The sequence below is a fragment of the Colletes latitarsis genome, chromosome 2 (assembly GCF_051014445.1).
Source record: "Colletes latitarsis isolate SP2378_abdomen chromosome 2, iyColLati1, whole genome shotgun sequence".
NCBI lineage: Eukaryota > Metazoa > Arthropoda > Insecta > Hymenoptera > Colletidae > Colletes > Colletes latitarsis.
This window is the reverse complement of record NC_135135.1, coordinates 18,621,453-18,635,824: the sequence shown is the minus strand read 5'-3', so window position 1 is coordinate 18,635,824 and position 14,372 is coordinate 18,621,453. Positions and strand designations below refer to the sequence as shown.

General features: G+C 44.4%; 1 protein-coding gene across 7 annotated transcripts in view; it reads left to right on the top strand.

The window, feature by feature from the left end:
* The window catches only part of LOC143351885 (uncharacterized), a 173,995-nt gene that overhangs the window by 152,296 nt on the left and 7,327 nt on the right, over positions 1-14,372 (top strand). For all 7 annotated transcript variants that reach the window (XM_076783938.1, XM_076783939.1, XM_076783934.1 and 4 more), the window contains 3 exons: positions 11,373-11,620; positions 12,148-12,649; positions 12,748-14,212. In XM_076783938.1, coding sequence (XP_076640053.1) covers positions 11,373-11,620; positions 12,148-12,649; positions 12,748-14,212 — 2,215 coding nt within the window. The remainder of the gene's footprint in view (positions 1-11,372; positions 11,621-12,147; positions 12,650-12,747; positions 14,213-14,372) is intronic.

Sequence of the window (14,372 nt, the reverse complement as noted above, 5' to 3'; positions counted from 1 at the left end):
TTTCCAACGAGTACTGTAAACGGTCATTTTGGAATATCGTTTTCCGGCAGTCGTCGAAGATCGAGCACTGGGAGCTTTAAAGCGAACTTGAAATTGTCTTAATTAATTTTTCTTGGGAATTCTGACGGCGAAACAAATTTAAGCCGTGTCTCCGCAGACTCTTCCGAGTACGGTGAACTTTCGAACCGTCTCCTGTCGAAGTTTCGCGAACGGCATCGTCCCCTCGAAGCTTAAACTGCAAAGAGAGTACATTTCCGTCCCGTGCCTCGGGTATCGAGCGCATCTCATTGAATTGTGCGCGAACTCTCGGAGGCGCGATGGCTTTGAATAATTTTTTCGGAAAACTTCGACCAACAACCTCCGTGATTCTTCGTATCCCGTACTTATCGGAGATTCCGCCAAGCGTGAAAACATTCTAAAGATCATCGGCGCGAACGGTGCGTACAAAGTGCGAATAGTACAAGTTTCCCTCTTATTCGCGTAAAAATTCCAAGTTCCGAGAACTCTCTTTCCCCCTTAGGACAAAAGTAAGAAGAAAACTGCCGAGTTCGTTGGACGAAATTCGAGAAATCTAAAAATAGATCGTCGCGTTCTATTTTGGAGCTGCGAATGCCAAGTATTCCATACCGAATGGCAGAGACGAGTAAAATTCTTGTTTCGATGGTGGCTTTAAATAACGAATAAAAGATAAACAACTTCGTTCATCCGAGAGACCGATATCTCACAACGAACGCATAAAAATTTTTCTCATAAAGAAAGTTATTCGTGGAATATTCATCGACTAGTAAATATTATTCGCGAACATGAACGTTTTCGATTATTAAATAATATAAATTTGATCTGTGTAAGTACCCTTTCATTGCTCTTGTGAGAAAAATTTTAATGTACATTGGAACGAATAGAGATTTGTATAAGCATCGCGTGTTATTTATTGATCGAGTGAAATGTCTGTCGAAAGATTGAAAACCAGGACGCCCTAATTTTCGCAATCGCGGCTGTGATATACCGTTTGAAATTGGAGATAGCAGACTATTTGGGAAATATGGCAGAAACGCGTACAGTCACTAAGCTTTACGAGACGTAGTAAAACAAGACTACCAAAGCAGTCGAAACGCTCAGTGGCTGCCTCAGGGACCGATAAACCGTTCTGCAGCGCTGTAAAATGGTTGTCGCGTCATATTCCTATGCAACTCGTGGGCGGAGAGCTCTCCAGTGCTTCCGAAAATCAGATTTAGGTTCGCCAAAATTGCGTGCCACATTTTTCAAAACTATCGCGTCACTGGGAAAGCTCGTATCTCTTTTTAAGATCAAATGTAGTCTTCTTCTTCAACGACTCGTCCTTGTTTATTGGGAAACTTTGTTAGGTGAACCACTTTTCTCTCTACCGATCTCACGTGTGAATTTCCGTGTTGTCGAGGCACAAATGCGTCCACAGGAGTGGTGAACGCTTTGCAGGACAAGCGTTTTGTCACGGCGATCAAGCGGATTACTATTCCAGAATTCGATCCTGAATTATGGCAAGCGCGGTAACGTTCGGGACGCGTAACCACGGATAATTTCTCGTAACGCCGTAATAACAAAATCCCACGGCGATAATCCGTTTTACGCGGGAATTAAAAGAGCACGTTAATCACTCGCTCGGTATCGCGTTAATTGATATCCTCAGGACCAAACGGGGGCAAGCGCCACGTTAAAATTTAGAAACAATAGAATTAATCTCTGCTATTCAATTTCAACTAAATCGTAACAAAAGTAATATCATCGCAACGCGAATGCTCGTGAAACGTTCAAAAGAAGTAGAAATAACCATTAATGGTCGGACGCGTTAGATGTGGCGTAATATTTTTATACGTGATGCTCTCTGGATATTATCGATCACGGAAACCGATCGATAGCTTCGCCCGTGGCATTGAACGTGTGCTCGTAATTCACAAAACTTTCTGTGCTATTAAACTTTCCCTCCGCAGCGATCGAAATTTTAATATAATCGTCCCGAATCCCGAATACCGGACCCAGATCTGAAAAGTTGGCCGATTTCCTGATACCGCGGGCTTTATCTCGCTTGGGACAACGTTCAAAAGCCGAGAACGACCCTTTCACGGGATTAAACATTTTTTTCCCCGACTTTCGCCATTATCTACCGGGCGCCAACCGGAGAAAGTCCGATCGAAAAACTTCGGCCGACAGCCGACTCGATTATCCCTGCGATTCGGAAGAAGCGATTATCTCTAAAGCAGGAAACCCAGGGGTAGAAATGGTCCCAAGGGAGAACGCAACCTTCCATTGGACGAGAACTATTTTTTTTCTCCATCGTCATCGACACATTCTCAGGCAACTTTTCCATGTTTCTTCGCGATAAATTTTTCAGCGACGCTCGACGGTCTCGTTGTAATCAAGGGTCGAACTTTTTAAACGAACGTTACTTGGCAACTTTCAACTTTCAAACAATGTCTTTTCTGTCCTACGTTCATTTTTCATATTTACGATTTAACATCTTTGCAAAAGTTCGAACAACAGATTTTTTCTCTGATTGTAATATGGATTCTGTATCTGATTACTGTTGTTTAATTTTTGTGATCCACTGCTTCGGTGGTTCCATTGGCGCGATAGTGAAAATAAACCGCAGGGACTCCTGTTGACTCTTGAAAGAAGCAGCTTCGGGGAACGTTACTAATGGCTTCTTTAGATTATTAAACAAGAGATGAACGCGGAAAGGAGGCTGCCGAGGCCTTGATCCAGTTCAGACGCAATACGGATATAAATTGCCCGGGCCAGTGCCAAATATATTCCATTTTTTTTTTTTGTTCAATAATCTGAGAAACGTTTAAGTTGATAAATTAATAAAAAACGCAGGGTTGATCATCGTTACGTAACTAGGTAGAACCCCCGAATTTGTTTGATTTCTCGTTACTAATTTTAAGGTTACTTCCACTTAACTTACATAGGATTATTGTCATTGAAAATTAAAAATATTAAGGGTTGAATAGAAGAACCAAATTATCCACGCATGACCATCACTACAAAAAGAAAATTGTATGGAATTAGTTTGACTGGGGACGCGATGAAGTAAGCCGGAGTTCGAAACGCGTGTCGTCACGCTGAAACGTTGAAAGAAAAAGAAATTCACGCTCGACCGTACGCCGCGTTAACAACAACCGGCCGCTTCTCTTACTTAATTGCGTTCCTAACGAGCGAATTCTGTATTTTTAATTCCAACACGGCGGAAAAGTAGGAACGAAAATATCCCTCGCGGTTGCGAGTTCTTCGCCAATTAGCGATTACGCGCCGCGAACCTGGCAATTACCGAGCGCCGGTCCTCGTTACTCTTGAACGCAGATTCGCTCCACGGTCGGCTGACCGACCGGCATGTTTGCACGCGGTGCAAAAAGAGCAACGCACGAAATTGGCCATTGTCGATACCGTTCGAAAAAGGAAACGCGTGTCTGTTCGTCCTAAGGAATCAGGAAACAATAATTAGATCGGAGATTCCAAAACTGCCAGTAAATACCTCGAATCGCTATTTGGACTAGAGCAAGTAAAAAGAGAACGAAGTTTATTATTTAATCATTTTTATCTAAAGAACCAGAAGACGGAGAAATATAATTAACCGTTGTTTACGTTGGATGACAATATTTTAACGAGTCTTCCATTTAATTATTTTAGTGATTATTCTAAAAGCTCTTTAGATCGAAACTTTTGCACGAACCCAATATAATGCTGTACGATTAGAAAAACTGGACATTCGAAGCTAACATTCCAGGATACGTCTATACTGTCCACGAGATTTTAAGCCAGCTTCGTCCAAAAAGCGTTGCCCCGATCCTGGTATATTCCCTTACCGAGAGGATATCGTAGCTCTGCGAGGATTCGACAACGATATTTCTAGGTTTCTCCGATTCGCGGTGGCTAAATTTCTCGAACTGGGTTAACGCAACCGTGACCCCTTTCCGATCGCAAAATCTCGTTTCGATGAAGCACGAACATGATCGAGCGGAACAACACTCGTTTCCATGCGGAGAACAAATAAATCTGAAAAAAAAGGAATCAGCGTGATCCAGGCGGCGTTTTTTTTGTCCTTGTGTTGGAATCCTGTCCATCGACGAACGTGAACCTGGAATTGAATTTTTTAAAATACACCCTGCGCTCGAAGTTAAACCGGAGCTGGGAAAATCTCGTTCGCGAATAGAAATTTTAGACTCGTTCGTAAAGTTCTGTATTGCTGGACGTTGGTTTTTAAAAAAAATCCGTTGATTTTAATTTACAATTTTAAATTCGACCGACTCTGAATCAAATGACACGCGTACAGGATGTACCAGGATGTGTAAAAATAGGTAAAAAATGTGAAACAATATTTTTTGAAACGTGGCTTTGTTTTCTGGAAAATCAAGTAGAAATAGTCGATAATGGACAAACTGACGAAAAATGCATTTAAAAGAGTATTGTTCATTTTTTACTTAATTTCCTTAAAGATGGTTTGTTTTATGCATGATTATGTCTTCTTGCGTGACGATATTTCTAAAAGTTTCTCTCTATTGATAATGCAAACTCACGAAGTACGTGCGATTGAATACGATTTGGCTGGCGCGTCTGTCCATTACTCGCTATTTCTACTTCCCCATTGATGTCCAAGTATTCAATTGCACGCGTACCGGATGAATTTTCAACATCGGTTTTCTCGAACACGAAGCACTATTCGACATACCCGTCGAACGTACTCTCTTTCTTGGGACACCTCATATATTTGCCTGCATTGCTTATAACGGATCCTCATCTTTCAAAGGAGCACGTAGTGCGTTTGATGTAAAAGGTTTCTAATTTTTTATTCAAAGAAAACTCGCGGAGCAAGAAGCACTCTCGTGGATTCTATTTCTGATTACTTTATATTCAGTTGTGGAGTTTCCACAAATTACCACTTGAACTTAATGTAATTTACTAAATATTATATTTCATAAAATTGCCCACCGAAGAGCTTTGATGCTAGCAATGTGAAACCTTGGAGAAAAGTACATCTTTGATGATAAGATTTTCTAAATGGAAGTTCTTTTTTCATTTCGTGTCCTTGGGCATGAAAGAGGAATGAATGGGGAGTAGATTACCGAGGTACTTAAGTTAATTAATCGGGTAGTTTTTGAAAAATGGCCTAGAAATAAATTGGAATTTCATATTTCCACCGTCTCCGCTAGTACTTTATTTTCCATCGTTAGTTACAATTTTTCAACCGAACTTATTTGTGTCACCATCTAATGTATTTGTATAGCAAGGATAAAGGTGTTAAGTCGTCGGGGCAGTCGAGTTTTCATAGTCGAATACTCCAGAGTATTCCTACAGGCGAAACGTCGCGTTCTGAAATCCGTTCTTCTCCGCATTATACCTTGAATTCCGCGCGACACTCGGTAGGCTCTTCTGACCGGGAAATCTCGTTTCCGCGGGAAATGGGGTCTCGAAGTGACGGCGGGGCAAAGCGGAGCTGTTTCGCTAGAGATAAAACCGAGGGAAAAGTCTTTTTACACTTTGTATGAATAGAATCGCGCATCGACGTCAATCGCTGACAGCCGCGTAATTTAGATCTTCGGATTTCTAAGACGTTTTCGATCTTTGTATCGTCGACGATACACGATCTAAAGTCACATTATGGTTTGTTTTTGCTTGCGTTATCGTCTCCTAACTAATCAATAGTCAGTCAAAACGAACGATGCCGTACCAACGTGGATATGCTTGTACCAAGTGGAAGTAGAAATAACCGATAATGGTCAGACGCGTTAGTCAAGTCACTCGCGCGCGCGTTTGTCTCTTCACCTGATGAACTTTCGACGTTGTTATTTCGGCAACAAAGACTGGTATGATGGAAATTGTGTATTTTCAATCCATTGAATTGTGTAAAATGACTATATTTCCAATTTTACTCTACAACTCCTTATTAATAAAATACTGTTTGCGAACATATGCAAAGAATTTATTCCCTGTAAAATGAAATCTATTCCCAATGATTCGATATGAAATTGATAGTATATTATAATGTCGCTGAGACAGAAAAATGTGCAATAAATGTAGCACAAAAACGTGGTGCTGCTGGAGATTCTAATCCACTGTTATTCGAATAAAATTTTGCTCGGGGGTGTAAGCACCCCGTCGAACAAACAACGTGACGCCGTTACAAGAAGGAAGAAACTTCTTGGTGAAAACGATGCTTGTTGAAAGAGTCTTCGGCAACGATAGGTCATCGAAATTGAATCCAGTAAATCGTTATTGCCCGATCTCTTTCAAACTTTCGTTCGCGGGATTTCGACGAGTTCGACCCCGGAGGGACAAAAGTAAAACACCGATTTCCCAAGGGTGGTAGGGGTGGAGGGGTGAGAATACTCGTTCGCGGCGTCGCCCCATCAGTTGGCTTCGCAGCTTTCGAGCGTTTCGAAATTTCAACGACGTTCGAACGTAAAGACGAGGTAGAGCGTGCGGTCTCGATCGTGTTCGAGAAACTTTTTGAACGAGCAAGGACGCCGTGGCGAATATACGAGTTTTCGATCTGGAGATTTTGTATTCACGAGGGAGGTGAATCGAAGTCCGTCGGTACTCGGAACTTTCGCGTTGTTCCGCGGGACCATAGCCATCTGTTTCTGACTGCTCGCAAAGTGTGGTATCCGTACTAAAAGAGGAACGCAAAACCGACTAGAATCATATGTTTATTTAATTAGGCTGTTAACGAAAGAGTACAATTAACGATGAATGATAATAAACGAAACGTGTCGGGAGAGCGAACTCGAACCCGGGTAATCGCGAGCCTCGTTAAAAATCGGTCAATTATTGGGGGCGTTGATCGATTATCCGGCTAAAATTAAGATCGAACGTCGGATCGCGGCGTGTTCATGGACTCGCTAAAATTAACTGTTCGCGAATCCGCGGATCGGTGGGCTCGTGTAAGTTGGAGGCCAATACGACTCCATAATCTCGACGAGAATGATGTATCGTCGCGTCGAGCGATTGTCCGATGACCTAGAATTCCATTATCGAATTCTGGGTATCTATAGCCTATAGACGGCCGACGGATGCCGGCGTTCGCTCGCAGAACTCGCTCCTCGCAGCCTGTCACGGTTTTCGAGACTCGATATTCGTGGCGTTTCACGAGCCCGCGGACGGCAAATGGATTTCTGGTACGACGTGGTACAACCCTTCGACACATCGCCCCTCCCGAAAAACGATGTATTTCGCTGCGAGGATCCGAAGAATCCGCGACCGTTTCCTAAATATTTTGTGTTGTCCATCGCGGTCGTTAATCTTCTTACAAGAGACATTAACGTGGTTTTTCTAATATTCTACCCCGTGTTTCTTTATAACGACAATCGTCCCCTCCTAGAGGGTGAAAATAATCCTCTTGTAGAACAAAATTTACTACAATTATAAGGAAATTGATTTTATAAAAGAAAGTAGTATATGCAAAGTTGAAATGTTTAAGGATAAAATACATAGAAGTTGGGAGATCGTGAAAAAAATTCAGGTAATAAATTTCGAGCCCTTGTAACTATCTTATACTCTTGCACCATCGCTAATTGGAAGTGATAATTTTATAAAATGGTTCAGATTTTCCACTGACGATAAGAACGACGTAATCGTTCCTTGCGTATACATTTTTGAATCTGTCTTTTGCTTCATTTGGCGGACAGGATGAAGTTGATGAAAGAGCAGGATTAGCCCGCGGTCTGATGATAAATGGTTCGCCACCCCTGATCTAGTCCAGTGGTATTCAAACTGGATCCCCCACGCATATTCGGAGTTTGGTCGAACGTTTTCGAGCGTTCCAAACCTGTTTATAAATATTTGCATTTTTGCTTTTTACTATATAATTTTTTATAGCATTAAAAATTCAGTCCGATTCCCAACGTTGCGTTTTATTTGAAAAATTCGATTTCTCATCGCGAGCGCAAAGTAGCCGCCTCCCGAGGGTCTAATTGGCTCTCGCCACCAATTAAGGATGGGCCGCTTATTCTGATAGAACCGGCAGCTGCGTCCCGTACGGGACACAATTTAATATGCATATCGCGTCCTCGCGGAATCGATAATCACCGATGGCCAGTGACCACAATGACACCATAAATCAACCCCAAAGCGATTCACAGAGCCCCACCGTTGCCGGAAGATGGCGAGCGTTAATTATTCAGAGGATCCGGCCACGCTTGTGCGCGTAATTGTAGCAAGGAAATCGATACTACGGTTTTTTTTTTCTCGCGGAAAACCTCGAGAATCGTACCACGGGAACGCAGAGAGCGGGACCGTATGAATTCTCGTGGAGATTGATTTTTGAAGCCAGTCCTCGATTCGCTCTGGAACTTTTCCTCCGCGGCGACTATCCGCGGTACGAAATTCTATTTACTTTTTTGATACGAAAGAAAAATTTTGGTCAGGCGCCATCGATGTACACGAAATAATTTTAGATTTAGATATTTTATAGCTAGATGAACTGTTTTGATCGACTACTTTTATCTATTAAGACAATATAATTTAACGTGTCATCAACGAGTAGGTCGATTTAAACGGGTCATCGTGAGACTCTTCAGACAAGAAATTGCCAAACGAGCATCGCAGGATCGAACGATCGACTAATAGAGCGTCCAGCGTCGAACGTGTTTAATTGATGAAGATTCAACGATCGTTAATAACGACGAGAAGAAAATCCGTTCCAGTAAATAATGCACAAACGACAACCGCCTGCATCGATGAATCGTGTCGGTTTACTCGAGTTCCGTATTTAATTGTATGCATCAATTAAAAGGCTACCGTTTAATTAAACGACTCGTCTTATCGCGAATCACATTTTAACGCGTTCTCCACGCCCGTCTGTTTACTTGTTTTCGACAACTTGATAGCTCTGGTGGCGCCAAGAAATACAAAACAACGGGACGCGCTAATGGAGGCTCTTTTGTCGCGTCGCCATTAACCATACTCGTACCGTGAAAGTCGAGGAATATTTTGTTTCCAATTATTCGTTACGGGTAATTAACTCTTTCGCAGTTTTCCAATTACCCTTCGCGAGTTACGTTATTGCGATCAACTAGCTTTAAAAAAGTAACGATTTTATGTTTACGCAAGAGTATGTTTCCTACTGGGGGCGAGGAGTTTATTATTCGCTTAGAATTCTTGGAATTGGAGCACGTTTACGCTCGCAACAGAACTTCTTTACGTTGCAACCTAATATCTGTTGAACGGGAAACAAGTAGTCGCGGACTTCCGAGCTCGAGCGGTTCGAGAACTCAATTTTCCGAGAGGAAAATTCGACGGCTGCAACAACGCGTGTTTCCCGCAAAAGTAATGTCGTCCCTTTCCCTTCGACGACCGTGCAATTTTCGTGTTTGTCGCGCGGTAGAGCTCGTGCACAGAAACGCGTACGGTTTTCTTTCGACGAAGACGAAGAATGCGCTTTCTTGCGTCCCTCGTCCGAGGCATCAAAGGAACTCGGAATTTCCCGCCGCGGCGCTCGTCCCGCGACGAATATAACGCGCGGAGCAGCGAGAGTCGATGAGCTTTTCGTCGCGACGCAATAAGCAGGAATGCAGAAGACGCTCCCCGCGACAAAAAAAAAAAAAAAAAGAAAAGGAAAATAAAAACGAGAGAAGGAAGGATGGAAATGAAAAGTCTAATAAGGCGTGGTCGCGACCGATCGTTTCTCGAAAGAGGAACGCGACAAAAGGTGCCTTCTTCCACATTCTTCTTCGTTTTGCACCGTCGTCGCAGTCTCCCGTTTCCCCGGGCGTCGACTATTTTTCTTCGTATTTTCCACCTTCCTCCCGCGGGAAATGACGTTAAGGCGGTCAAAGCCCCGGGAAACACGAGCCCGCGGAAACAAACGAGCGCGCTGCGCTTTTGCAAATCCGGATCCACGCCGAGTCTCTGCGTCCAATTAAATGCAACGCTAATGGTTCAGCGCCGTGGAATTGCTCGCTCGGTGGTATTATGAGTTTTGGCGGATGGAGTTTTTAAATGTAAATAATTCGGTAAAACCGACCAAGTTTCGCGAGAACGACCTTGTTTTCGAGTTAGGATATTCCTAGATTAAGTACACGCCGCTCGAAATAATTATAACAATTTAGTTATTATTAGGATGCACCGTGCGAAGTGTTCTCCTGGGCGAAACGTCGAAACAAGAACTCTGTATTTTCGTAAAATTAGATTTTGGATTAATTACCTGGAAGAACGTGCTTCCTGAAACGAACCACATGATCTTTTCCCTTGATTTCTTCCCCCTGGACGCGGTGTTTCCTGACAGGAGGCCATTCTGCCCCGACGATATCGAAACGAGACAGTTTACCGCGGTCGAATGGTTCCGTTGCGACGTTTTCCAGCTCGATTCGCTGGAAAACGGGTCTCAGACACGTCGAAGCCGAATCGCTCAAATCCTCGATACTGTCCGATATTTTTTCGACACATTTTCTCCGCGAGTGACACATTGCGTACGAGAAAACTACAATCAAACACCTTTCGTAAAATAAATATTTATTTATCAACCACCAATTTCGCGAGTATCTGCTACTATCGACCGATTTATTTTAAACGACCTAAAAAGATACGCTATTCGTTATTTCAGTAACGTTGTAGCCTCGGAACGTTTCCTGTTTTTGATAGTTTCGCGTTCGTCTAAGGTCTCGAGAGAAACCTTATCTCGAGGAACGAGAATGACGTCTCCAGAGACGTCCATTGGAGCAAAATTAAAAGGCCAAGGAAGGATCCCGAAAAGGTTGAAGGGGGCAAGCGGTCAAATGCCCAGGGAAATAATTAGAGGAACGTTTCATTCGCGCGAACTATTGTCTCGCTGGTTTAAACGATCACCTGGGCGTCCCTTTGGTGTCTTTTCAGGAATATCGAATCAGTTTCCGGTTCACGCTTCAAACGCGGAACAAGACGAAACGACATCTCGAGCGAAGAAACGCTTCGATGTATTTCGAACGACGATACTCGCGTTCCTTGCTGCTTGTCACAGGAAGGAATACCTTCGAAACTGTCAATCCTTTTTATCAAATTTTCCGGAACATATATCACAGTCCCTTTGTGTGTTTCTAGTACTATATTTTCAAAGCACAAAATATCGTTTTTAAAACATTTTCTTTGCCCAACAAAAAATCGTGACACGATTGGAGATATAACGAATTCGGTTCTAGCGTCTAAAGATGAAGAAACTTTTACTCGTTTATAGTAAACACATTTTTCTTGCGATCCTGTATCATTGATTGACCAGATGTGCTTCACGAGTAACGAGAATTTTATTTAAACATTGCTCCTGTTCGTAAGCCGTGATACTGCATTTAATCTGATATCTTTGCCTGAAAGACTGCATCACCCCTCAGGGAGTCGCTGTTTCTAACCGTTTTCTCCTTTTGTTCCTTCAGCCTCGGACCTGGACTGCATACGTGCGTTGTTCAACGAGAAGGAAAAGGAACTTTCCTTGGCCGTGGCAAAGGTCGAGGAGCTGACGCGGCAGCTCGAGGAGCTACGAGGTCGACAGAACGCGGTTGGCACCGGGACCGGAAGTGGAGGCGCTGGAGGCGTCGGCGGAGGCGGCGTTGGCGGTGCCGGCGGTGGACACTTGTCGACACCGGCCAGCGCCGAGCTCGAAAAGCTCAGGAGGGAGCTTATGGTGAGTCCTTTGACCCCTTTCATTCCTACGTCCTTTTGTCCCCGTCCAAAGACCGTTCAACTTCGAACGGAATTCGCGAAAAACGAAAGGACCCTTTGTCCGTTTGCGATCGTGGCTGCATTTCTGATCGCGCGTTCCATTTGCAGTAAATTGTACCTCAATACTCGCGAGTGGACAGTTCGATTTCGGGAATCTGAAAGATACTGAGCTAAAGCGCCTCATGGACGTTTCGTCGAGTTCTTTCAGCAGTTAGTTAAACTGAAAAACGTCGTCGATGGAAGCTTTCCTATCTTTTCTTTTAATTCCCTTTTTTTGCTCGTATATTAAGTTTGAATAACTAGTGGAGTTATAGTTAAAGATAGTGTTTGATCACCAAGCGTACGCGTACGCGTACGAAAGAACGTTTGTTCGCTAAAATTTCAAAACTGACCATACGTCGACGCGTAGCCTTAAAACGAAGATGATTCCTGAGATGAAATTCAATCCAAATAGGTTGTACAGAATCGATTTCCTTTTCTCGTCGACAGTACCGTAACAAGATGAACGAGCAGCAGAACCAAGTGGTGTCCCAACAACGGTTGGCCCTGGCGCAGCGACAAGCGGAAATGGCGTCGATCGACGCGAGGATAGCTCAGCTTCAGGGTCGTCTGCAACGCAAGAGAGCCTTAAACCAACGGCTGAGCCAGCAAATAGGCTCCGGAAACCGTACCAACGTGAACACCGGTTTCACGGAGTCCAAACTTGACTTCAACGCTGGAGGGAAGTCCAGGCCGGCGGGGAATATAGCTGCCATCGAGCCCTACTCCCACATACCGAACGACAACGATTTCAACTTGAATAAGAACGATCCAAAGTATCAGACGCTGCCGTACAACACCAAGTTCACCGTGAACTTCAAGGCTGCCGAGGACGACGTTAACAAGAACAAGATCCAACACTCGGCCAGCGCTTCCCAGTTGGGACAGAGGGCAGCCTTCCAGCAGTTTGGACATCAGATCGCCCATAGTCAGTCCCAATCGCATATTCAAGGTTTGTAAATAAAGAGAAACCTTAATTATTACGCATACATTGACAGCATTAAATCTCAATTACATCGGAGCTTAGTTGAAATTATACTCGAATTTCAGGTCAATCGCAGCTACTAGGCACGAACCAGCAGCAACACAATCAAAATATCGGCAGCCAGCCGATGAACCTCCAGCAGACGTGCAACAATAACAACAATAATAACAATAACAACAACAACAGCACGAATAACAACCTGATCGGTTCGACCCACAACTTCAACCCGGAGGGGCTGTCGCAAAACCTACGAATTCATCATCAACAGCAATCGCAGACGCAGCAACAACAACAGCACGGTACGGTTCAGCAAAAGCAGCACAATATCGGTTCCTCGGCGTCCAGCCTCGGTACGACGATCTCCATCACGCAAACCCAAAACCACCGGAACCTCCAAACTCATCAGAAACCGGTGTCCAGCGTGGCGCCAAGTTTCTCCGTCAAGTCCCAAATCTATCAAACTTCCTCGACGAAGATCCATCCGGTGATGCCGCAGACCTTGAGTCTCATAGGTCGCGGACACACCAACGCGCAGAACTTCGTCGGTCTGAGCACGCAGAGCCAGCAGCAAACGAATCAATCGATACCCAGCAATCAGACCAACCAGGAACAGACGTACACGTCGAGACACAATTATCCAGGCATCCAGCAGCATTCCATCCAAGCCAACACCCACGTGTCCACGTCCGTCGGCTATCAAACACAGAACTCTCCCAATCTGCCGTCGAACATTCACACGTCGTCCAGCGGGGCTAACTTTGGCGGATCGGTGCAGAGGTACAACCAAACGCAACCGTTGACCAGCTCGTCGTCGAATAGCGAGCAGAACGAGAAGATGAAGTTCGAGACGGCGAAGAGTCAAGAGAAGTTCGAGCACGCGTTGCCCGCTAAGCATGAGCAACAGAGGTACGAGACCAACAAGTACGATCCCCATCAGATGAAGTACGAGCATACGAAATACGAGCACGGCAAGTACGAGCAGACCAGTCAGTCGACCAAGCTCTACGAGCCGTCGAACAAACACGAACAGCCTCAGACCAACAAGTACGACAACGCGTCGAAGATCGACCAGGGGAAGCACGAACAGCATCATGGACCGAAGTACGATCCGAATCAAAACACTCAGCAGTACGGTAAGCACGATCAGCACGAGGTCAGACCGTCCGTCAAGTACGAGTTCAAGCACGAGCCACCGAGCAAATACGAGACACCGGGGCAACAGTTCAAGCAGGAGTCGGTGAAATTCGAGAACAACAAGTACGAGCAGAGCTCGACCACCAAGCACGAGCACAACGGGAAATTCGACATTCCGGCGAAGACGACCGACAAGACGTTCGACTTCGAGAGGCTGAAGGGCGACAACGAGAGGAAGAATCTGGCCGAGATACGGGGCGAGGACAAAACGAAGCCGGCGCTACCACCGAAACCGAGCAAACCTAATCCACCGCCTAGACTCACTCATCACGAGAAGTTGGACTCCACCGCGGACGGGATCGGAGATTGCAAGAATAATATAGGATTGAGTCCGAGGTTCGTATCATTTGTGATCTTTCTGGATCGTGGTATGCCTACTAAAATATATTAAATATTTGCGTACCATTTTTGGAAAGATTTAGGGAGTTTAATTACGAGATTCAGTTTAGTTTAGCGAGATATGTTAATTTTATTTATAACGATTGTGGTTGAGTAT